Below are 24447 nucleotides of genomic sequence, written 5' to 3' on the forward strand. Positions count from 1 at the left end.
CCTAGCCCTTCTTGCTGTCTGACAAACGACACCACCACACAGAGTGTGTGTGAACTGTGAAACGACTGTAGTGTGTGTAGCGATCGAAACGACACCGCCCAAGCTTTGTGAGTGTTTACGAAGTATACTGCACATATTTTAGTGAGTTTTCATTCTATTATTGTATTAATTAGTGATGATAATGTATATTATAATACAGATTGACTTGTAAACAATCCGAATATCTTTTTTCGAAATCTGTACTGTGTTTTGATTAGTAAAACCGAACACAAACTTTTGAGTTTAGAGGGGCTAGCTGGCTAGGCCTGAGAAAATCTCATTCTGTTTAGGAGGTCGCTTCGAAGTTGCGCCACTACCGTCAGAGCTACAAGCACCATACCTAGCCTAGGTTGGTTCCAAATCATCGAATTAGTTAATGTTAGTAGTGGGGTGGTAGTTTTTCGATAGGCTTAGAGCGAGTAACATCTTTTCGGTCTAGATTAATAAATAGTAAAAATGTTATTTCTTAAAAAGCACATTTGTTCATTTAAAAAAACTCTTTTTCTAGATCACAAATACCTGTATTATTAACTGTATTATGATGTTTTATATAAAGAGATGACTTTTAGTGGCACAAATGGAAAGGAACAACCACATATTTTTGGTTTTTATCCTACCTACCATATGTATTACTCATTAAATTAAATACTTCTTCCACACACCCACTCAACATGTTGGATCAACTGCCGTTTACCCTATCTGTAGTTCATTTACTAAATAACTACTATCATGATTAATAATAATAATAAATATTTAAACAGAAATTGAAAAAGGAAAAGCATTTAATATAAATGTTTTTTAACCCAGTGGTACATTTGTTGGTATTTTATGGATACTGTACTAACAAATTAATTTAATTGTTTTACCTTTTCAATTTGATTTTTAGAATAATTTCTATTACACACTCTGGGTTCACACTTACATTTTTAAAGTAGGTCTGTAAAATTGAATACCTTAATAGTCCACACCCGCTATTTATAATTACAGTTTTGTAACATAAAGTTTGATAAGGTAGACAGAGATTTACAGTGAGTTTCATACAGTACTTCAAGATATCTCACTACTGTAAAATACAACATTATCAAATTATTTTTCATTCATAATGAAATCAAGAATAGATTATGAATGAAAAATAATTTGATAATGTTGTATTATACAGTAGTGAGATATCTTGAAGTACTGTATGAAACTCACTGTAAATCTCTGTCTACCTTATCAAACTTTATGTGACAAAAAATGTGATGTGCCCATATATGGACATGATGATGTCATATCGCTACCATATTTTGGCATATCACTACCATATTTTGGCAAATCACTACCATATTTTTGGGCACATCACTCTTTTTTGATAGTGTAGACAGCGCTTAAGTAAGTTACTGTATGAACTTGTCAAATGGAGTTAATTTTGAGCTGTTTAGTTTGCTCTGCATTCACACATATATCAGAGTTTATATAAAAGACCACGACAGTAGCTGGCAGTGACATAATATTTTATTCTTTATAAAATTATGGTTTGCCTTTCTACAGTTCCACCATTTCTTTCTGGTTTAGACTAATTTTTACCGGACTATCACATTAACCGTGCTTAGAAAACTGAATGAAGTTTAAGTTGTCTAGTGAGTGTAAACACAGCATAAAGTAATGATACGTTACTGTATGTTGTGGCATTAGGTGCAATGTTCAATGTCGTTTCTATTTGGTTCAAACTTTATTAAGTGATTAATGGTGTTGTAGGGTGCAATGTTCATTGAATGATGTGGTTTTCCATTTTCAACCATAATGTGTGATTTGGTATGATTGTTACTTGGTAGCTATCTAATACTGTAGGTACTCTCAAATTATGAATTTTGATCACTTTTTTGCTGCTGTGGTTGATTTTCCCTTTGTTTTTGTATGACTTTTTCGTGTTTGATTGTTTTTTGTATAAATTTGTAACTATAATGTATTGATATTTTTCTATGTTAATGTTTTGATGTTTTTGTGTACTTTTTATACAGATTTTATGTAAATTCAATACTTTCAGCTTCTGCTGCTTTTTGTATATATATGTTTTTTTTTATACCGAAATAAATAAAAAATTTCTATCAGTTGTAGTTGTCATAGAAATAATAATGACTAAATTTACTAAAAGGGTTTGTTTGAAAACTTCTATTTTAGAAAAGTGAGGCTTTCAATGAATTGAAATATATATTATCCCATTTGACGAGTACAAAACATTCAATATTTGTTTTTTACCACACCTACTGTTATAAAGTAAACCTCTGTTCAATTAAATCAACACTTCTGTAGGTGTACTGTATTGTAAAATGTGGTCCTTGGAATTCGGCCGTGGACAGTAGTTCAGTGGATGCTTTTTTTTCCATGTGGCATCGTTCATTTTTAGTTAGCAAAATCTAACATGTGATTGGGAGAAATTAATGCTCAACATATGATACACTAATCTAACATTCACAAATGTGATTTCATATGTACAATACATTAATATGGCAAGGATACGCAAATGTGCTATAGAGTACTTACACATACAAGCTATTTTGTAAAAAGAAGATAAATAAAATATTAAAACATATTGTGGGAGGTACAGTAAATGTAAGTAAAGCAAAATGTGAAGATATGAGTATGACTGTACTTAATGTAAATATACATTAGAAATGGTAGAATACTGAAACTGGGCTGTAGACTTTCGAGGTTTAAACAAAACAAACAGTGTGTTGCTGTTCAACAGAAGATGACTACATTAGTACAAGAACACTCTGTCTAAGCATACAGATAGTGAACTATATGGTTTAAGCTTATACACCGCTGTTATAGACTACAGTAGCTAAAATAATACAGTATTCATATATATATAATTTAAGAATATAAGATCTTTCTATCATAGATCTGTCTGTGAGATACTGTCATTAATAAAATATGGACTTCCTCATAAACAATTCTACACTACCTTACAATTTCCTCTATAAATTATTGTAGCAGACATTTATTTGTTTTGATTGATTCATGTTTTTGTTATTTTCTTTATTTATTATCACTGTTACTTTATTTTTCATAGGTAGAACTATTTCATCAACATGCGTGAATACAAACTTGTTGTTCTTGGGTCTGGTGGTGTTGGAAAAAGTGCTTTGGTAAGTTATTAAAAACTTAAGCTCTGTTTACACTATCCGGCTAGTTTAACAAAAAAAGTGTGTGCCCAAATATGGTAGTGATATGCTTAAATATGGTAGTGATATGACACCATCATGTAGATATTTGGGCACATCACATAAAGTTTGATAGTGTAGACAGATCTTTAAACATCATCCATTATTTATTACCATGTATGCCAACATACACAGTTCTTTTGTTTAACTATAGATTTAAAAAAAAAGACATATTATACATTTTATTGTGCAAGAACTTGTACTAAAGCCAAAAAATGTGAAAAAAAAATTCTTTCTTTTTCTTCAGACTGTCCAGTTTGTTCAAGGTATATTTGTGGAGAAATATGATCCAACAATCGAAGATAGTTACAGAAAGGTATTTTGTCTTAAATTTATGTGGAAAATAAGATGTCTTGTTCATAATGTGTAAATATGTGCAAAAGAAAACAAAATTACTTATGGGTCTCGTCTACAGCATCCAACAAAAGTCAGCTAGATTTATATCTAGATGACTAGATAAAATTAAGATAATATCAGTAAATTTATTATTTATGATGAATATATTCATATTAATTATTAATAAGTATTTTACTGCACAAGTTCTTACTCACTTTCTTAATATTCTCAATTTAAATATGTACAAAACCTAGGCTATGATTTCTGTCTAGATAAAATTAAGAAAAAAGTAATATCAGTAATTTATTATGATGAATATTTGTATATTTATATTAATGATTAATAAGTATTTACTGTACATACACATGTTTTTCCTTTCTTATAATATTCTCAATTTAAATATTAACGGAACGTAGGCTTTTGTCGGAATTGAAAGCAGCTGAAATTGCATTTATCGCCGCTGCGTTTATTTTGGCAGGAAGGAAAGCGCTACCTGTTAAATCTAGATAGCTTGATAGTTATCAGTGTTATATTACTCTTAGTTGCTTTGGCCGTTTTCCAAAACTACAGTAAATTGTCAGAATCAAAATTGGCTGAAATAACCAATTATTTATTATCTTTTAAGCGATTATTATCATGCAGTGGAAACGAGATATAAACTGTCTACACTATCAAACTTTATGTGGCAAAAAAATGTGATGTGACCATATATGGACATGATGATGTCATATCACTACCATATTTGGGCACATCACACTTTTTGTCAAACTAATTTGATAGTGTAGACAGAGCTTAAGTTATTGTAATATAACAGACTTAAAAATAACGGATTCGAGAAACGTAATTGATTTTATGTTTGAACGGCATAATGATTATTACCGAGCAGTTTTTATTAAACTCATGCATTGTGGGTAATGTGTAAGCTCATTTATACGCATTTTACCCCCAGAATAATTGATTATACCGTATTTAAAATTCAAATCATGTAGCATAAGTACACATTCTCCCATGACTATTATGATAAATAAAAGCTGCTGATTTTTCTGTTTTAATATTATAAAGCTCTGTCTACATTATCAAACTACAAACAGTGATGTGCCAAATATGGTAGTGATATGCCCAAATGTGGTAATGTAATGACGACATGTCTATATGGGCACATCACATTTTTTGTCACATCCAGTTTGATAGTGTAGACAGAGCTTAATAAAGCATAGAAACCTATACCTGACCTCCTCATCAGCTACACCATTAAGCACACAAATATATTCCCCTCTCAAATGTTCTAATCCATATATGGGCATATTGAAAATGCTGGTTTTTTTTAATATTCACATACTTTTTTTTCTTTAAACCACTGCTCAAGGTCTAAAAATATCAGTTAATAAATTAAAAGCAAATTTATGTTTGTGGCTGTTTTCAAGGGTGTGGTTAAGATCTCCATACTTGAGTCTGGCAGTCGTTATTTACGAATTATCATACTTTCATTTTTAATTCACAAAGCTTTTAAGTTGTTGATGCTATCCAAGATTATTTTGTTATTGTACATTTAAAACGTCATCATACAACATATTATAGCATTATCAAGCTGGACTGCATTCTCTCTTTTCGTTCAAAATTACTAGACTAGACTACTAGAAAGGAATAAAGAATGAAACATAAGTTTGAGAGGTGCATCACATTTAATGAATTATGTACATTTAGTAACATTTAAAATTGTTATTAAAATGTATTATTATTTTTACTGTATTTTCTCTGGTATAATCCTAACTCCCTAGAACACGAAATTGGCCCGACTTTGGCTATACCCGGAGAAACCCTTATTAAGCATTCTTGTAAAAACTGAACTGGTTAGAGATATGCCTACTGTACATCCAGACCAAAAGTCAATATTGGGACTATACCTGAGGATGTGCCTGTTTGTGAAATCAAACATAAAGTAATAAAGTAGGGGGTGGGATTAGCCCCGAGTATGGTATTACAAATATCTGAACTTATACTTATATGTGTTTTTTTTTAATATTTAAAAAAATTGTAAATCCAATGCTATGATATCGAAGCATATGCATCTTTTGTTTTGGTATTTTAGTCGGAAAATGAGGCGCCTACATGACGCAGCATCACATCAATAATACACGTTGTAAAATGAAATTATGTAAAAAAAACAAAATCTTTGGAATATAAATGGAAAATAAGTAGTTTCAGTTTGCGATGTGGAGTGGCTCTGTTTTAGTCAGGCACAGTTTATGAGTCCCCTGAGTTTGTTGTCACTTAATTTACTCATGTCTTAAGAATTCAACCAACTTGACCTTTTTCACTTGACATTTTGAAAAAAAATTTAACACTGCTAAAGTCAACAGTAAAATAATTCACTTTTTTTTTATAAGAGCACTCAAACCAAAGAACACAAAAGACAGTAGAACTACTAGAATAAATTGACGATGAAACATGATTTGTATTTCCATGACTGAAAAATAGACATTTTTAGGATGAAATTTAGCTAAACATTGACATCTGAGTCTGGGGAAATTTACTATACTATATTATTATAATTATACTTTGTAGGAAGTTGATATTATTAACACCTCATCATGTATTGTCCGGTGTTGAACGTACTAATTATTTCTAAAAATGTTTAACAGTTTCCTTACTTACAGCTGTATGTTATTGTTTGTCGAGTTAAATAAACACTTCACTTTTTTTTTCTAGCAAGTTGAGGTAGAAGGCCAGCAATGTATGTTAGAGATTCTGGATACAGCTGGAACGGTAAGTTATTTAAATACATCTAAAATGTTTGTAATGTAAATTCCATTGTTAGGATTGCTTCTTTTCTGGTGTGCATTTTTATTCTGTACTTAATTTTTTTCACGTCACCCTAGAATCTTCCATTCCAATAATTTAAACTAGATAGAGTTTTTAGTTTTTAAAAGAGGAATCTCTGAATAAATTATATACTGTATTTCTCAACTGATATTAAAGCTAAATATCTAATCTAATAAATGAATGCCATACCTAACAACTTAGCTTGCCATACCAACTGATATTAAAGTTAAATCTAATAAATGACTGACTTGGCTTGCCATAACCTTAAAATGTGTACAACTTGTGTTGTTGATGGGCCTTGCATGTGGGATTATATTAATACCTTAATGGGTTGTTCACTTTACCAGCTTTGTGTACTTGTGAATTAATGCACAGTTAGTTGCAATTAGCGGTATTGCTTTCAAAGTGTCTTACTCTAACCATAGAACAATATTATATATATTTTTTTTATTTGAGTAAAAAAACAGGGAAGATCAAAAGAAAGGGGTGCATTAGGGAGTAACCTTTATTCTAAATTGCTGTTAAATTTCTCCAAAAAAAATTCCCTCATTCTACATATTTTAACTTTGTTCGTTTTTTTTTGCCTCTAGGAACAATTTACTGCAATGAGGGATTTATACATGAAGAATGGGCAAGGATTCGTATTGGTCTACTCTATTACGGCTCAATCGACATTTAATGACCTCCATGACCTCCGAGAACAGATCATCAGGGTCAAGGACACAGATCATGTAAGATTTTATTAAAATTCACTTTATTATATTAAGTCGACCTCTCCTCTGAATAATAGGATAATAATAATAATAAACTTTATTAAATCACGGTAACACTTGTTCACCTCAAAATACATTTATACAAAAAATTAAATTAACAACAAGAGTTTAACTAAGATGAACAAAGCACCTATATTAAGAGGACACTGTGTTGGGTCCTGACGATCATTACCATACCACTTGATGAATACAGTTGAGTCCAAATGTACTGCATTAAAATATTGGTATATAAATTTGAATTTGGTTTTTGTTTGATAGGTACCAATGGTTTTGGTAGGAAACAAATGTGATTTAGAAGACGAGAGAGTGGTGGGTAAAGACCAAGGGATCAACTTAGCAAGACAATTCAATAGCTGGTATGTAAACAACCATTTCCAAGTTGAAATATAATCCCTTAATTATGAACTAATTTTCCTTTTGAAGCCTATGTGAATACTGTGGATTTGAACCCAAGACACTGGGATTGGCAGGCACAAATTGTTGACCACCGAGCTGCAGTGCCACTACTAAAATATTAGAAGATTATAAAACTACATTCCTATGGTCGTATTCACTATTTACATTTAGGCTAAGGGAAGCACTTACAATTAAAATTAAAAAATCTCCTTTCTAAGTGAATTTAAGTGAAATACTTAATATTTAAGTGAAATACTTAATATTTAAGTGAAATACTTAATATTTAAGTGAAATATCTCACTTAAGTGTGATTGGTGAATACGGCCAGTGGTTGTTAAATCTGAATTTCACTGCCCAAAGTTTTATGTGTATTCATTAATAATATGCAGAGCATAGTAGTACTTTGATTTAAATGTTTAAATAAAATAATTTTTTTTCCAGTACGTTCCTTGAGTCATCTGCAAAGGCGAAGATTAACGTAAACGATATCTTCTACGATTTGGTGAGACAAATCAACAAAAATATACCAGACACAAAAAAGAAAGACAAAAAGAACAAGCGATGTGTTCTTATTTAGACCATTGTTATTCTTCTCTTTGTCTTTACATTGTAAGTAGATATGCTTAACTATTATAACACCTACTGTATTAGTGGTTTTGTTTAAAGGTTGTATGTGAATACTCACTTGTGGTGCTCATAAGTGGGTGGTTGCTCATGAGTGATTTTCAACATTTGAACGACTGCTCTTGACTGGACTGTAGATATGCCACTTACTATACTCTGATGTAATTGTACTGAATGCTCTGCACATTGAGATCACTTTGTGAAATAACTTGCAAATGATGTTGAGAATTAGGAGAAGATAGTTAGGTGTGGTGGTGTGTTGTTTTTATTTTGTCACTCACTTTCTTACTTGCACCCTGGGAGAACAGTCTTTGACTAAAAAGGTCTATATAAAGAAGAAATAAATTTTTTAAAAATAAAGTAAAGTGAGAGTAGAAACATACTTAGATTCCCGATAAAAAGGTATTTTATAGTTAGTTAAAATAGTTGAAATTCCACTTGTGTGTGGTCATAAGTTGCTCATGAGTAACTTACACCATGTGAACATCACCTTATAATGAATGTTCTCCTTTCATTTTCTATCTTCAGAATGCATAACCAGCTGTAAGCTGAGACCTGGTTTACCACAAGCTAGTGATGTCAAATGAAAGTCTTACGTTGAAACCACCTCCGAATTTTAAATAATCCGTTTTTGGGGTGTTTAGATAATATTAAGTTATTATAACCATCTTTTTTATTGTATTGTTTGCTTAATACTCATCATATGGAGCAAAGTAAATTAAGACCATCATATTTTCTTAATGTTCAGTGTACAGTGTGTAATTTAAGTATGTGGCTATATGCACAGCAGCTGTGTGTATAGCCACAAGGCTGCCTGTGAATAGCAACTGTGTATAATTATAAGTAGCTAGTAGCATGATTTTGTTATACACATATCCCATGATGAAATAGATTGCTATTTATCCTTGAATTCAATTGAAAACATGGAATACATGCGTACCTGTGATTACATTGGTGGTATCATTACCATGTATACACATGCCTACCTGTGATTACATTGGTGGTATCATTACCTAACTGTATACACAGCTGCTAGTTCATAAAGCCATTCTCTTTATTTAAAGTGATACAGCTTAGTTGTGTGTATGTACACATTTAATGAACCGTGGAATGTCGTCCATTTCATTGTTAATAAAATGTAGGTCGCATGTAAACTGTACTGTGTATGCTTTTACACTTTGATAGTAACGAGTAGTTTTTAGTGTCTACCAAAATTATCTTTAAAAAATGAAATGTTTTATGATGTGCTCATTATATCAAATATAAAATGATTTTTTAAATATCCGATTATGTAAATACTGTAGTGGAATTTTTAGTTTTTTTTAAATTAATATAAAACTATTCATTAATTTTTCTGATATTATGTTCCTATCTTAACAACCAATTACAGTAAAAATATATCTATATTTGTCTAGATTTCATTAGTTCAGTAACCCTGTTGATGCTTGGTTCCCACTAGGGGTGTAACAAAAGTTTGAATAATGCATCGCTTGTGATTGGTCAAATCGCTACTGTTGCATATACATCTCTGCATTGCGTCTCTAGTGTGAAACAAGCTTTAAAGATGCACGTTGCAGATGCCAATCTACCATAGTTCACATAGGAATAGACGCATTGTGTTCACATACAAACTTTTTCTGTGGTGTTATGGACAAGTTTGTAACTAATGATTTCTAGTATGCGAAGTTTGTCACCGACACCTAACAAGAAACACACCAATTGTCACATGCATATAAACATAGACAATCTATATGTTATTTATAAATGTCGAAACTAATATGACAAATTAAACATATCCAGAACTATAGATAAAATCTTGTTTGTTTTCGGTCCAACATGTAAGATACTGAAAATGCTACACATTGTATTAAGCTAATGCTTGTTGTGCTCTTAATATGTTTCTCTCTTTTAAATTTAAAAAAATATAATTCAGGAGCTAATGGATAGAGTTTTAAAGCATAATTTCTAATCAGAACAATTGAATTTAAACTGATAACATCTAAATTAAATTGTAATAATTTCAATTGTTTTATTATGTGTATGTAACTTATACTATTTAATTAAAAACGCTGTAGTGGAGAGAAAAAAGAAGTAAATTCCATATTATTCAGGAATTTATGCCGCTTTTTACGACGCCCATTTCTAGTGACATAAAAACCAAGTGGTATTTTACTACCTTTAATAAGGTTTTGAATTTCACCCATGCAGTGTGGTGCATGGTACTGCAAACTTCTGAATAGTCTTATGGGGCTATAATGACGACATCATTAGAATTAACATTAATTTGATACTCAATTATTACACAAAATTTATCGTATATATTAGTAATTTTATGCCATGCACTTGTAGTTATGGTGATTATGGAAATATTTTTTATCTAAAATGTATTGAGTTTGTAGATTGTGCCTACATTAGATCTGACATGGCATACATCATCATGGCAATATCATTAATCTGCCTCTAAACCATTCGCTTAGTATAAAAGCTTGTCTAATTTCCTACAGAATTCAAACTATAACAAGATAAATCTATAATTTGTAAGTTAATTTCAGAATTCATTAATTATTTTAAACACTAAATAAATATCTTGTATCTATTTATGTACTATACACTCAAGATACCCCTACTATATCCTTTTATGATTCCTCGTATAGCGCTTTGTGAATGTATCTGCTGTTAGACACACACAGATATCGGTTACACTTACTGTCACACTTTTTGCTGTTCTGTAATGGTCTGTCTACACTATCAAACTTTATGTGACAAAAATGTGATGTGCCCATATATGGACATGATGATGTCATACCACTACCATATTTGGGCACATCACTACCATATTTGGGCACATCATACTTTGTTGATAGTGCAGACAGAGCTTTAGTGAATCTATTTGGCTGTTCTACACACATGTCTGTTTTGCCAGTTGTTTTGTAGTGCCTTTATCATTGTGATTATGATGTAATGATCAGTAAATGTTGATTACTATTATTTATAATGTTTACTGTATAGTGTTCTTGCATGTGTATTGCATGTAGTTATTTACATTTCTCTGGTCACTTTTGTGAAAGCAGTTGAGTCTCTATACTATACTAATTTAGGTGTAAACATACCTTTAAACTTAAGTTTTGACTAGTGGGTTTATATCGAAATTAGTAAGGTCATTTAAATTTGTAATGTTTTCTGTTCACAATTCATTGTAATTTACAGGAGCAAATATGTTTTTATCAACAACCAACTTCTTTAAAACTTCAAATAAACTTATATATGGTGATAGAAATAGATGTAGCTTAGATCTAAAAAAACAGTTAATTTGCAAATAAAAAAATAACAATTCTTTATACAGTATTAGTTTCTATTGCGTGTCTTTTGTACCTTCAAAATTATGAATAAATACAATGAATATTACGATAAATGGTTCATTTGATATTAAAAATTCTACATGATTTCTGGATGTAAGTATCAGCCTCTACATTTTCCTATTATATTTGAATAAAATATGGTTTGATTAAGGAAAATATATTTTTTTATCCAATAAGAACGCAGACCGTGATGGTATAAATCATTCATATTCATATATATTATTAATATTCATGAGGATTATTAACCGGAAACCAGGTCACAAAAAGGTCATGCACATACCATCAATACAAAATAAAATGGTGGTAAAGTTATCAACAGGCGACAAAAGGGTTTTATAAGATCACTTTTTACGAGTTATCAGAGTGTTATAGTTGTTATAATGAGGGCTGTACCAGTATGGGTAGATAAAGTACATGACAGGGATAAAGTTGAGCAATGGTATGCATATGAATAATTAAAATAATACGAATTATGCTAGGCCTAGGTTGCCTAAGTAATTAGAAGCGTCATGTTTCCATGGCGGCCGCAGTGCTGATAAGGATCGTTTAGGCGTACGTATTACTTTGGAAATAGGCCTAGGGCCTGTCCAATAATATATTTAGATTCCAACCTAGCCTGTACTATATATTATACTCAGCCTAGTCTAGGACGTGGCAAAATTTCCCTAAATGAATGATGATCATGACATGATGACAACAAACGACTTCACCTAATTCCTATCCTTTTCTATCAATTCCTAGCCTAGGCCTAGCCTATTCAATAATTGTATTCTATTTTTTCCCCAGTATTTATGACTTATGCTTTAGACCTGATGGTTCACAATTAATAGTTGCAGCTGGAAACAGAGTGCTTGTAAGTATACTGGACACACTATTAAAACAAATAATGCAAAGCTAATCTTAGTTTTCTTGATCAATGAAATTAAATCATGTTTATTGCAGGTTTATGATACAACAGACGGGACATTAATACAACCACTAAAAGGCCATAAAGATACTGTGTACTGTGTAGGCTATGCTAAAGATGGTAAACGATTTGCCTCGGGCTCAGCTGATAAAAGTGTCATCATCTGGACGTCGAAACTAGAGGGTATTTTAAAATATACGTAAGTTATTTATTTTGTTTTCATTGTTTCTTCCCTATGACACATTTCCATAATAATTTAAAACAACTTAAACTAACATGCTTAACGCTTAATACAGATGAGGATTTGTATTTTTGAAGTAATAAATTGGAATCAAATTTTGTGTTTTTATAGGCACAATGACGCCATTCAGTGTATCGGCTTCAATCCCATAACGCATCAGCTTGCAAGCTGCGCTTGTAGTGACTTTGGTAAGTTTTAGTAAATTAATTAAGTTAATACTTTTCTTCTTCTTCCAAGTGGTTACTGACTGTCACTCATTCCATCTATTGTGCACCATGCAGATGAACTAAAATATTAATACTATTATAATGATTAAGACAATGAAATCCCAGTATCATATTAGTCATTAACTAATAGCATACACTAATTTGGCTTTTAACATATTTTCTCCCGTTTTATTTTTGTATTAAAGGTTTGTGGTCATTGGAGCAGAAGTCGGTTTCTAAACACAAGATCCACAGTCGCATCACATGTTGTAGTTGGACCAATGACGGCCAATACATCGCTTTGGGTTTATACATTGGAACCATTAGTATACGCACAAAGGTTAGTCAGAAATTGTATTTGAATAATTCAACAGTTGGTATGCTACACAATTATACATTTTGCGCATTGGTCATTTAGTTATGTTGTAAAACAAGCAGTAGTGATTTTAAAAACAACTTAAGAATACAAATTTTGATGCTGCAGAACAGTTTGAAAACTACAGTATATTTGACTTGCATTTTATGTTTTTGCATTTGTTTAGAATGGTGAAGAAAAGGTAAAGATAGAAAGGCCAGGAGGCGGACTAAGTCCAATATGGTCTCTCCAATGGAATCCATCAAAGTAAGTTACGTAAGCATTTAAAACACTGACAAAACTAGCCACATAAAGTATTCCAGAATTATAAAATGTGAATAAAAAGGCATTTTAAAAAATTGTCCGATTAGTTATATTGCAGATAGTTGTCTTTGACAGCTCTTGTCTTTTCTTAGTGCTCCTTTTTTATATTTTGCTGAAAGGAATAAATAAAATAAAATCATATACTTTTACTTTTGATCTTTTTATTTTACAGAGAGGAAACCCAAGAGGTTCTAGCTGTCTGTGACTGGGGACAAAAACTATCGTTCTATCAGGTTAATGGAAAACAGGTTAGTTAAAATATATCCTGAAATAAACAGTTGCAATATGTTCTTACAGTGTGCATACGGCCGCTTGCATAATAAATCTGTATTATAGCAAGGCAATCTAACAACAGGACACTGAGCTCGCCATACCAAGATTTTTATTTTTTTTTGGACCATATTTAATGAGCGTGATCCATCCAGCAATTGTTGATCATTAGGGACCCTCAGAGGTTCACAAGACAAACATATACACAAGATGCTCTACATAAATAAAGTCTTATTACAAGTCTTTGGGAGTGGAGTTGTAATTGTTGTTCTTAGAAAAAATCCTGACGTGACGGGACTTGAACCCAGGACCCTTGGAGTGGTAGCCAAGCATCATAACCACCAAGCCACAACTCCACTCCAAGATAGGAACTCGCAACATATGGCCGGATGGCTGACCTGTCCGATGGCCTGTGTAATGGGGTACACGAATATAACTATTATGTTTCTCTTTTATTAGATTGGTAAAGATAGAAGCCTTGAGTTTGACCCTTGCTGCATGAGCTATACAATGATGGGAGAATATCTTGTGATAGGAGGAGCTAATAAGCAAGCTTCTCTGTACACTAGAGAGGCTACAAATCTCGGAGTTATAGGAGAACAAAACTCTTGGGTTTGGTGTTGTAAAGTAAAACCTGACCAAAACTATGTCGTAAGTACAAGTTTTTCCAAACAAATTATGATGTGCCCAAATATGGTAGTAATATATCAAAATATTGTAGTGGTATGACATCATCATGTCCATATATGGGCACATCACGTTTTTTTTTTATATAAAGTTTGATAGTGTAGACAATATATATAGTTTCCCCTATGTTTCATAATTTTTGAGATTTTATTTGTGTTACACAAGCTTGTTGAAAATAAGAACTTTCTTATCAGTGGGGGGATAGTTAAAATTACACAGTAAAATCTCTATTCTTTTGTACACAAATGTTGTTTTTAAAAAACTATGAAAAATAAACAGTGTGGTAAAAAATGTTGAAATTTTACGTTTCTAGTATTTTAATTTTTTGGAAATATTAGTATTTTAGTATTTTAACTCAACTTTAGAGTTTTATTTTCACCTTCTAGGGAGTCACCAGAAATGTTATTACATTAGGTTAACTACCTAACTACTGAAAAAAAGTCTTCATGATTTTTTTAAGCAGAATTTTGCCTAATTTTGTATTTTAAGGGAAATTCATGCTTTTTTGTCTTGATTTCTGTTACAAATATTTGATTTATGTAAAATTAACCAGATATTATATTTAAAATTCATGCCTGTACCTGAGCTTTAAGTTGATTGATTCAAATTCCTTTATTAATACTTGACAGGTTGTAGGGTGTCAAGATGGAACCATATCCTACTACCAGCTGATCTTTAGTACGGTACACGGGTTGTATAAAGACAGATATGCTTACCGCGAACAAATGACACATGTTATCATACAGCATCTGTTGACTGATCAAAAGGTGAAGATCAACTGCAAGGACTTGGTCAAGAAAATCGCAATCTACAAAAACAGATTAGCTGTAAGTTGTGCCCAAATATGGTAGTGATATGCCCAAATATGGACACATCACATTTGTTTGTATATGGTTAAATTAGTAAATTTATGAAAAATGAAAAAATGATATTTATTTTCATTATGGTATTTCAGGTTCAATTTCCTGAGAAGATTATAATTTATGAACTGTACACAGATGACTCTGCTGATATGCACTACCGCGTCAAGGAACGCATAAACCGCAAATTTGAATGTAATCTGCTTGTTGTCTGCTGCAACCACATCATACTCTGTCAGGAAAAGCGGCTGACAAGTTATAACTTCCAGGGAGTCAAAGAACGAGAATGGGTGATGGAATCTTTAATTAGATATATCAAGGTGACGGGTGGGCCTGCTGGTAGAGAGGGTCTCTTAGTAGGACTGAAAAATGGACAGGTGAGATGTCAATGGTATAAATGGAATTTAGAGAGGGAAGAAAAACAAAAAAAGGGGAAAAATATGTAGAATTGATTAATGCATATGGAATCTTTTTCTTTTTTTTTAAATTTTCTTTTTTGCAATTAAATAAAATAATTGTTTTCTGTGGTCAGAAAAGTAAAGAAGAAGAAAAAAAAACTATTAAAAGCATTAAAAAAAATGGATGATGATTATTTTTTCTTTATTTATTTTCTGATAGATATTTATGATGTAATTGTCTGTATGTAAATGTGAATTGACATTTAATTTAGTAGTAGAGTCAATTACTCTCAATTTGATAATAAAATATTCACAACATTTATCGTTGGTGTTTTCTTCTCTTGTAGATCATGAAAATATTTGCAGATAATCCTTTTCCAATACTCATCCTTAAGCAACAGACTTCTGTCAGATGTTTGGACTTAAGTGCGTCTCGAACCAAGATTGCGGTGGTAGATGAGCACAACACTTGTCTTGTGTATGATGTCAACAGTAAAGAACTGCTGTATCAGGTAAAGCAACCATAGACTATTTTTATGTGATTTTTTTAAAGCAGATCCTTATACTTCTCTGTTAAGAGTAATAATGACCCTATGTCTTAATTTAACTGTCTAATTTGAAACTTGGGGAGTGGAGTAAAAACAGCCCTTGGTTACAACCCGGACACTAGGTCAGGAATCGAACCTGAGACCTTTTGATTGGAAGGCAAGCAAGTTATCCACCAAGCTACAGCTCCACTAAAATGTTTAGAACCCTGTACTAAGACTACTTGACATGTTAATGTTGAAATGTTTTTTAATGAGGAAACATTCTGAATGATCGAAATCAAAACGGTACTGGGTTGGTCTACTAGCGTTCCTGCTTCCAAAAGAAACACTGATAAAGAAAGTCTAAACGTGGTGGCTAACAGCGTGTGGTCCCGGGACATGGCTATACTTTGGCTTTAGCTTATAGAAGTTTGAAATTTTTTATTTCGAAATAGAGTATATTATCTCTTCAGGAACCAAATGCAAAATATATGGACATGATGATGTCATATCACTACCATATTTGGCCACATCACACTTTTTTTTTGTCAAACTAGTTTGATAGTGTAGACAGAGCTTAACATTACATTGACATGTTTTCTCTTCAGGAACCAAATGCAAACAGCGTGGCGTGGAACACCCAGTGTGATGACATGCTGTGTTTCTCAGGCAATGGCTTACTGAACATCAAGGCCAGCAACTTCCCTGTTCATCAGCAGAAGCTTCAGGGCTTTGTAGTGGGCTTCTGTGGCTCCAAGATATTCTGCCTACATGTGTACGCCATGGTGGCAGTGGAAGTGCCGCAGTCTGCACCCATGTATCAATATTTGGAACGCAAACAGTTCAAGTAAATATGTTACGTTTGTTAATGTTATATAAAATCAGGCCATTTGCAAGAAAGTATGATTTTTCTATATACAGTAGAATCTCTATTAAGGGGACAAGACAATGTATGTAACACTATTTCCAACCCCGATTCAGTGCCCTATTAAAAGTACACTTTGTTGGGTCTCAAAGATGTATCTTGAATAGCAAATAAGTGCGTCTTCTGTACGTGTGTATGTATGTCCAAAAATGTTTTTATTCATTCTTATAACATGGGTTCAAGGATGTAGCCAATCAGACGCACTGAAATAAGTCATGTGTGACTTTCATGCACTGGAGTGTAAAAAGTTCGCAGCAAAAAAGCATAACAGCACCCTGCGTGTAAATAGTATGGCAGATTACTAATCGCGTTATGCACTGCACGATTTACGAGTACAAACCAGTTGTAATAAAATTATATTTTGCAGGGATGCGTATCGCGTGGCTTGTATGGGAGTAACAGACAAGAACTGGCAATCACTAGCACATGAAGCTATTGAGAGTTTAGACTTTGTCACTGCTAAGAGGGCATTCATTAGGACGAGAGATCTTAGATATTTGGAACTGATACATAACATTGAGGTAACTTAATTAAAATTTTATTATGAATATTTATAACCTTGTATCAGTATACAAAGGAGAAGAATGACCTTGTCTCTTTATTGTTAATTTTAAAAATGCTATGTTTTTATTATATTAAAGCTCTGTTTACACTATCAAACTTAGTATATGACAACAAAATGTGATGTGTCCATATATGGACATGTTGATGTCATATCACTACCATATACGGTCTTGCAGAAAAACAACTGCTAGTTGAGCCAAGTTTTCATGTTTAAATAAAGCATATTATTATTATTCTTTTTACCATATTTGGGCACATCATACTAGTTTGATAGTCTTTAGAGTTAAACTGATTTCTTTTTAGGAAAGACGACGTAGAGGTGAATATGATGATCAGCTATTTTTGGCTGATATTTATGCGTATCAAGGAAAGTTTTCTGAGGCTGCTAAGTTGTACAAGAGAGCGGGTCAACCTCAGCGTGCCCTGAACATGTATACTGACCTCAGGATGTTTGAAAATGCAAAGGTTAGGGAACAGCTATGTTTATTATAGCAATTTATAACAAAAAACCTGTATATTCAAGATATCAAATTTAAAAAATCAGATAATAAAAAAGTTATGTATCTTTTGTCTCATCTAATTGGAAAAAAATGTTTTTAAAAACATTACATTTAAACTTTTACATTGATATCAATCTTTTTAGTTTCCATTTTCAAATTTACCCATATTTTTGTTAAATTATAATTGTATAAATTTCAGGATTATATTGGTGCCGGTGACCCACAAGACAAGAAGATGTTGATAAGTAAACAAGCTGATTGGGCGAAGAACATCAACGAACCACGAGCAGCGGCCGACATGTACCTATCAGCTGGTGAACATCTCAAAGCAATAGAGATCATAGGGGACCATGGCTGGGGTGACATGTGAGTACTAATAGAGATTATAAGGGACCATGGGGTGGTGACATGCGAGTACTAATAAAGATTATAGGGGATCATGGGCGGTGGGAGGGGTTAGGGTTAGTGACATGGAAGTCCTAACGATAGTGTGTACTGTATTGGAAGATTAAGTAGCATCAAAAGTGCTAAAAGCTATACCTTCTTTGTTTTTTATGACTAGAAAAATTCATTATGCACATATTCAGAAACATGTTTTGGTGTAGTTTATAAACCAACATGACAAGAAACAATTAAGAGTAAAATATTGTTATGGTGCTACCATATGTTCAGTACGGTACATATATAAAGAACAATATATGGTACGTTAAGATGAAAAGAAATAAATAGCAGTAACAAATTATTTTAAATCCTTTCTTTAAGTCATCCTTAATTATATATGGTATTTATAATGTGTATGTTTTGGTAGGTTGATCGATGTTGCGCGTAAGTTAGATAAAGCAGAACGAGAGGCGTTGAATAAGTGTGCTGAATACTTTAAGAAGATGGAACAGTATGCGTACGCGGCAGAGACGTATACCAAGATGGGAGACACTAAACAGTTAACGCTCTTGCACGTTGAATCACGGAACTGGGAAGCTGCGTTTAACCTTGTTGAAAGACACAGTGAATATAAGGCAAGTAGTCATTGCTGCAGATGATTTGTCGGTGGTACGCCAACTCGACAATTCTTCTATCTGTTTTTTCCTCAAATCTGAATGTCATTTGTTTCTTATCTGTAGACATCCTCTTATTCCTCTACTCCTAACTTCTAAATTGCCAGTTCTTTCACTGGGTCAACATCCTAGAATCTTATGCCAATAGCCAATTATTGTTTTTTAAATGAATGGTATTTTCTTTCTTTTTACCATGTAGGATGATGTCTATGTACCTTATGCACAATGGTTAGCGGAAAATGATCGGTTTGAGGAAGCTCAGAAAGGTAAATAATGGTAGATGTATCTAAAAAGTTATGTCTATATTTATCTATGTCTGTATATGTTAAATCTTACTACTATATTTATGATCACCATATTAGGCTGTATGATTACCATATTAGGTTGTATGATTACCATATTAGGTTGTATGATCACCATATTAGGTTGTATGATTACCATATTAGGTTGTATGATTACCATATTAGGTTCTATGATTATCATATTAGGTTGTATGTCCATCTCTCTATTGCAGCTTTCCACAAAGCAGGGCGGCAGTCTGATGCTGTCAAGGTGTTGGAACAGCTTACCCACAATGCCGTCATGGAGAATAGATTCAACGATGCTGGTTATTATTATTGGATGTTGTCGATGCAGTGTCTTGAAATTGCTGGAGGTAAATATGTTAAACTTGTTGTTGCTTAATAGTGTCAAATTTTTGTCTTTTTAGCTCAATCATTTTGAGTATAATATAATAAAACTAATAATTGTTCTTATGTAGCTGATGAAAAGAAGAAAGATGAGATGCTTTCAAAATTCCACGACTTTCAACGTCGAGCAGAAATCTACAATGTTTACCACAACATTCAACGCTACACGGATGAACCATTCACATCCCACTTACCAGATGCTCTGTTCAACATGTCTAGGTTTCTTCTACATGCTATGATCAAAGACATACCCATCGGTGTCAGCAAGGTGTATCCTTATTTTTATTTTATTTCATTGTCCTTAATAACTATTATGTATGTTAACTTTTCTATATAAATATAAATGTCGCATAGATAGATTTCCTAAAACCATGGGTTTGGAAGTTTTGCTTGTTATTTGTTTGTTATTATAAATTTATACTGGGTGACCTCTTCAGTCAAGGACTGGTCTACCATAGGGCCCAGTTATGATCATTGGCTGTGATATACTAGTACACACGAGTCACCCCCTACTCGTCTCAAAAGATGTACTAAGTTCACATGAGCTAGATGTGTACACTAGACCTACGGTTTATAGTCCTTATTTGAGAAGACTCATTCTACCACCAGAACCATGAAGCGAGTAAGCCTCAAACCTTTGCCACTACATAATTACGGTTCTACTATCTTAACCGCTCGGCCACTTACTCACATTTATGAAAATGTTTCTTAAGCTCCGTCAACACTATCAAACTTTACGTGACAAAAAAATGCCCATATTTGGGCACATCACATCAAATTAGTTTGATAGTGTAGACAGAGCTTAAGAATAGAAGTGGGTTTAATTAATTAACCTGTGAAAAGCATTTGTATCTACAAATTATAAAATAAAATAGATTTATGCAGGTTAGTCCGCTCCTCCACTACTGCATTCATGTTATGTTGCCTTAACTATTAAAATCAGTAACACTTTGTATGCATTGGCCAAACAAAGTCGAACGACTGGTGCCTTCAAGCTAGCCAGATACGCATTTGAGAAGCTGCAGTCGCTACGCATTCCACCAAGATTTCAGGAATCTATTGATCTTGGCAGCGTTACTATCAGATCTAAGCCGTTCCATGACGGAGAGGCAAGTTATTATACTTATCATTACTATACTACAGTTAGAGACCCAACAAAATGTCTTATTAATTAATAGGAGTGTCTCCTGAATTGGGGTTGGCCATGGTGTAACATAAATTGACCTTCCTTCAGTTCATAGGAAAGTATCTTCTTAATATGGGTTCTCCTGAATAGAGGTGTCCCCAAATAGAGGTGTCCTAAAAAAACAGTAGATATAAGCAAATAAACAATTTCAACTAAGTAATAATTGAATAGTTACCTCTTATTACTATTGTTTTTCAGGATTCCTTACCAATGTGTTACCGATGTTCCACCACCAATCCTCTCCTCAATAACCTTGGCAACCAATGCATCAACTGTGCTCAGCCATTTGTTTATTCCTTCTCGACCTTTGGTAAGTAGTTCAAAGTTCATTCAGTTTTAATTTGTTTTTCTTCTATGGTTTAAACCACTGCTGTAACCGGCAGACCTACTTAGGAGAAGGCATGGTTTGAATGCAGACGCCCTATTCTAAAGCTCTGTCTACACTATCAAACTAGTTTGACAAAAAAAATTGTGATGTGCCCAAATATGGTAGTGGTATTCCCAAATATGGTAGTGATATGACATCATATCCGTATATGGGCACATCACATTTTGTTGTCACATAAATGATTGTGAAAAACTATACAAGAACACTCTGTGGCCATCTGCAGATTTGTCTGTAAAGAGCCTAATATACAGTATAGTAGTAGCACTGTGGTGTGGTGGCTAACATGCTTGCATACTTATCCCTATCTCTTTCTTTACTGCCTAAAGCTACCTGTACACTATTAAACTTTATGTGACAAAATCAATGTGATGTTCCTATATATGGACTTGATGATGTCATATCACACTTTTTTGTTTGAATATTTTATCAATTAGATGTGTTACCGCTGGTTGAGTTTGTACTTGAAGATGGTATAACAGATGAAGTCGCGGTACAACTGATAGAAATGGTGGCGCCAAAGAAACAAGCGCAATCACAATATCGTGAAGATACCAATACACAAACACTGAGAATGGATGACTTTAATGATGACATCAATGATGATCCGTTCACTCAAAGGTTGATGAGCTTTGAGGTGAGTAAACACCATATTAGGCAAGGATATCACCATATTAGACAAGGTGATCACCATATTAGGCAAAGTGATTACCATATTAGGCAAGGAGATCACCATATTAGATTATATTATCTCCATATTTGGTTATAACTCACCATATATTAGATTATGGTCACCTGAATTCATATACAGATACTTGGCAGGGTTAAATGTAAAGCTCTGTCTACACTATCAAACTTTAGGTGACAAAAAATGTGATGTGCCCACATACGGACATGATGAAGTCTAATAAGAATTTCATTCAATTACAGCAAGGTGGGAGTGATTTCCAACCCGTAGTGGTCAGTCGGTCAGTCCTGGAATCCATGGATAGAAGTCATGTGATAGTCAAACGATGGCCTCAACCGTTAAAGTACCAATATTTTAAATCGTTAATGCCAGATGTCTCTATCACCAAATGTGACTCATGTCAACAGGTTAGTTTCTACTACAACCTAGGTCAAGGTCATGTCAATTGATGTGTCATTGGCCTAGAAACCACCAAAACTTTGTCAACATATTAGGAACTTTCCCCGCTTGCAGACAATAAATTAAGTTAAGTCATCGTAAATTGAATGTTCCCTAATATTATCTGTAGCTGGTGCTATCCCACTGTACCACATTTTGCGTGCAAATTAGTCATGTATATTCCATCAAAGTCCAGTGGTCTATTGGGGTGGGTGCATAACAAGTAGGAGTTCCATGTTCGAATCACTAGTGTTGTAGCTTTATTCTTACAGATTTCCTACCTGTACATAATGCTTTTGTTTGTTTGTTACACTTTATACTTACTTTATTTGTATTTGACAGCTTTACCACACGGATGACTACGAACTGCTAGTTCTTCAGAAAAACTATTGTCCATTCTGTCGGAAGCAAACAGCAGACCACTGAACCACATCAATGTGTGCGGAAGACGTGCAGAATGTATAAAGATTGAGTTACATTCCATCAACAAAACCTTGATATGATTGACTAGAATTGAATTGATATCCTAAATATTTTATTTATATAGAGAGAGTTTGATCAGCTTTCTTACAGGCTGGGGAAGAGAGGCTAGCAGCGAAAGTTATAGTAAATAATCCTAACTAGCCTAAATCATGACGATTTTTTATCCTTTTAAGGAAAAAAAGAACCCTCATATATAAAACCTTAGCTATGGGCTTGCAGGCCCCAATTTGCAACCTAACAGGACCATCTTTCAACTTAACGGCACCTCTAGTAGTATTAATATAATTATAAATGATATTAATATAACGTTGTTCTACCAATTTAATTACAATTATATCAACATAGTTATAAAAGGTTCATAAGACCCATAACTAATTGGATATCTGTATTATTTTTTTCCCAATATTTGTTCAGTAAACATTCCATATATAAGTTGAAATGTGTAAATAAAGTTTAAAAAAGGCAATTTTTACACAATGTAATTTTATTTATGCAAATTAAATAGTAAATATTCCAAATCCACATTTTAATGATTAATAAAAATTGATTAAAAATGGGACGCAATGATAATTTTAATTTATATTTGACACAAGGATATCAAAATGCTATATTTAGACACAATGAAATGCATTTTATGTTAAATACCTCAAATAATATGAATTTGCAGGATTTTTGACAAATTAAATTATGTGTATAGCGACCTCTATATTTTTGTCGTATGATTTTTGACAAAATAAATTACGTGTATAGCGGCTTCCATTTTTGTCACAAACACCTAACTGGAAGCAACAGAACCAGGGAGGTGAGATACACAGGTTTGAAATCGATTAATTAGTCTATCTACAGGAATACAACAGTATTTCAGGTATTTCAATATTTTATCTTGTTTGAAAATATGTTTTTTTTTAAATTTAATAATGGCTTAATCATCAGTTTGTTTTATATAATTGACCATTTATAAAGAACTATTGAAAGGGTAGATAAAATTACTGTATGTTATACACACTATAATTTATAATATTAATAGGCCTATTAAAACAGTGCCAATCCCAAGTAAAATAAAAAAATACAAAGAAGTGACATTGTATTTTAAATGAATCTCAAATTTGAAAAAGGAAGTTAAAGATGTATTGTCTCCCAAAAACATGAAAAGTAAAGAATAATTAAATCAGACTTTGAATAGATTATTTTGTAGTTTTAATA

The 24447-nt window shown here is 32.7% G+C and overlaps 2 protein-coding genes across 2 annotated transcripts; both read left to right on the top strand.

The window, feature by feature from the left end:
• On the top strand, nucleotides 1-11545 carry LOC144855385 (ras-related protein Rap-1b). The gene is made up of 8 exons (XM_078713232.1): nucleotides 1-141; nucleotides 3095-3170; nucleotides 3493-3561; nucleotides 6291-6347; nucleotides 6995-7135; nucleotides 7436-7533; nucleotides 8015-8182; nucleotides 8726-11545. Exons 2-7 carry the CDS (start codon nucleotides 3114-3116, stop codon nucleotides 8148-8150), a joined length of 558 nt encoding a protein of 185 aa, XP_078569358.1. The 5' UTR covers nucleotides 1-141; nucleotides 3095-3113; the 3' UTR covers nucleotides 8151-8182; nucleotides 8726-11545.
• A 293-nt stretch (nucleotides 11546-11838) lies between these two features.
• On the top strand, nucleotides 11839-24029 carry LOC144856435 (intraflagellar transport protein 122 homolog). Its single transcript, XM_078714442.1, has 24 exons — nucleotides 11839-11995; nucleotides 12343-12409; nucleotides 12499-12662; nucleotides 12816-12892; nucleotides 13117-13250; nucleotides 13453-13532; nucleotides 13762-13837; nucleotides 14319-14510; nucleotides 15176-15373; nucleotides 15502-15783; nucleotides 16152-16316; nucleotides 16940-17178; nucleotides 17624-17777; nucleotides 18124-18285; nucleotides 18520-18686; nucleotides 19129-19336; nucleotides 19575-19641; nucleotides 19890-20030; nucleotides 20136-20334; nucleotides 21008-21173; nucleotides 21449-21560; nucleotides 22073-22272; nucleotides 22566-22730; nucleotides 23104-24029. The coding sequence occupies exons 1-24, from the start codon at nucleotides 11937-11939 to the stop codon at nucleotides 23185-23187; spliced, it is 3558 nt and encodes a 1185-aa protein (XP_078570568.1). The 5' UTR covers nucleotides 11839-11936; the 3' UTR covers nucleotides 23188-24029.
• Nucleotides 24030-24447: the final 418 nt, after the last annotated feature.

This window comes from Antedon bifida, chromosome 11 (genome assembly GCF_963402885.1).
Source record: "Antedon bifida chromosome 11, ecAntBifi1.1, whole genome shotgun sequence".
Classification (NCBI taxonomy): Eukaryota; Metazoa; Echinodermata; class Crinoidea; order Comatulida; family Antedonidae; genus Antedon; species Antedon bifida.

Coding starts and splice junctions, on each gene's coding strand:
- LOC144855385 (XM_078713232.1), top strand. CDS start 3,114: ATGCGTGAATACAAACTTGTTGTTCTTGGGTCTGGTGGTGTTGGAAAA. Junction 3,562..6,290: donor TCGAAGATAGTTACAGAAAG/GTATTTTGTCTT, acceptor TTTTTTTTCTAG/CAAGTTGAGGTAGAAGGCCA. Junction 7,534..8,014: donor GCAAGACAATTCAATAGCTG/GTATGTAAACAA, acceptor TTTTTTTTCCAG/TACGTTCCTTGAGTCATCTG.
- LOC144856435 (XM_078714442.1), top strand. CDS start 11,937: ATGAGGGCTGTACCAGTATGGGTAGATAAAGTACATGACAGGGATAAA. Junction 17,179..17,623: donor TTGGAACGCAAACAGTTCAA/GTAAATATGTTA, acceptor TATATTTTGCAG/GGATGCGTATCGCGTGGCTT. Junction 18,687..19,128: donor GACCATGGCTGGGGTGACAT/GTGAGTACTAAT, acceptor ATGTTTTGGTAG/GTTGATCGATGTTGCGCGTA.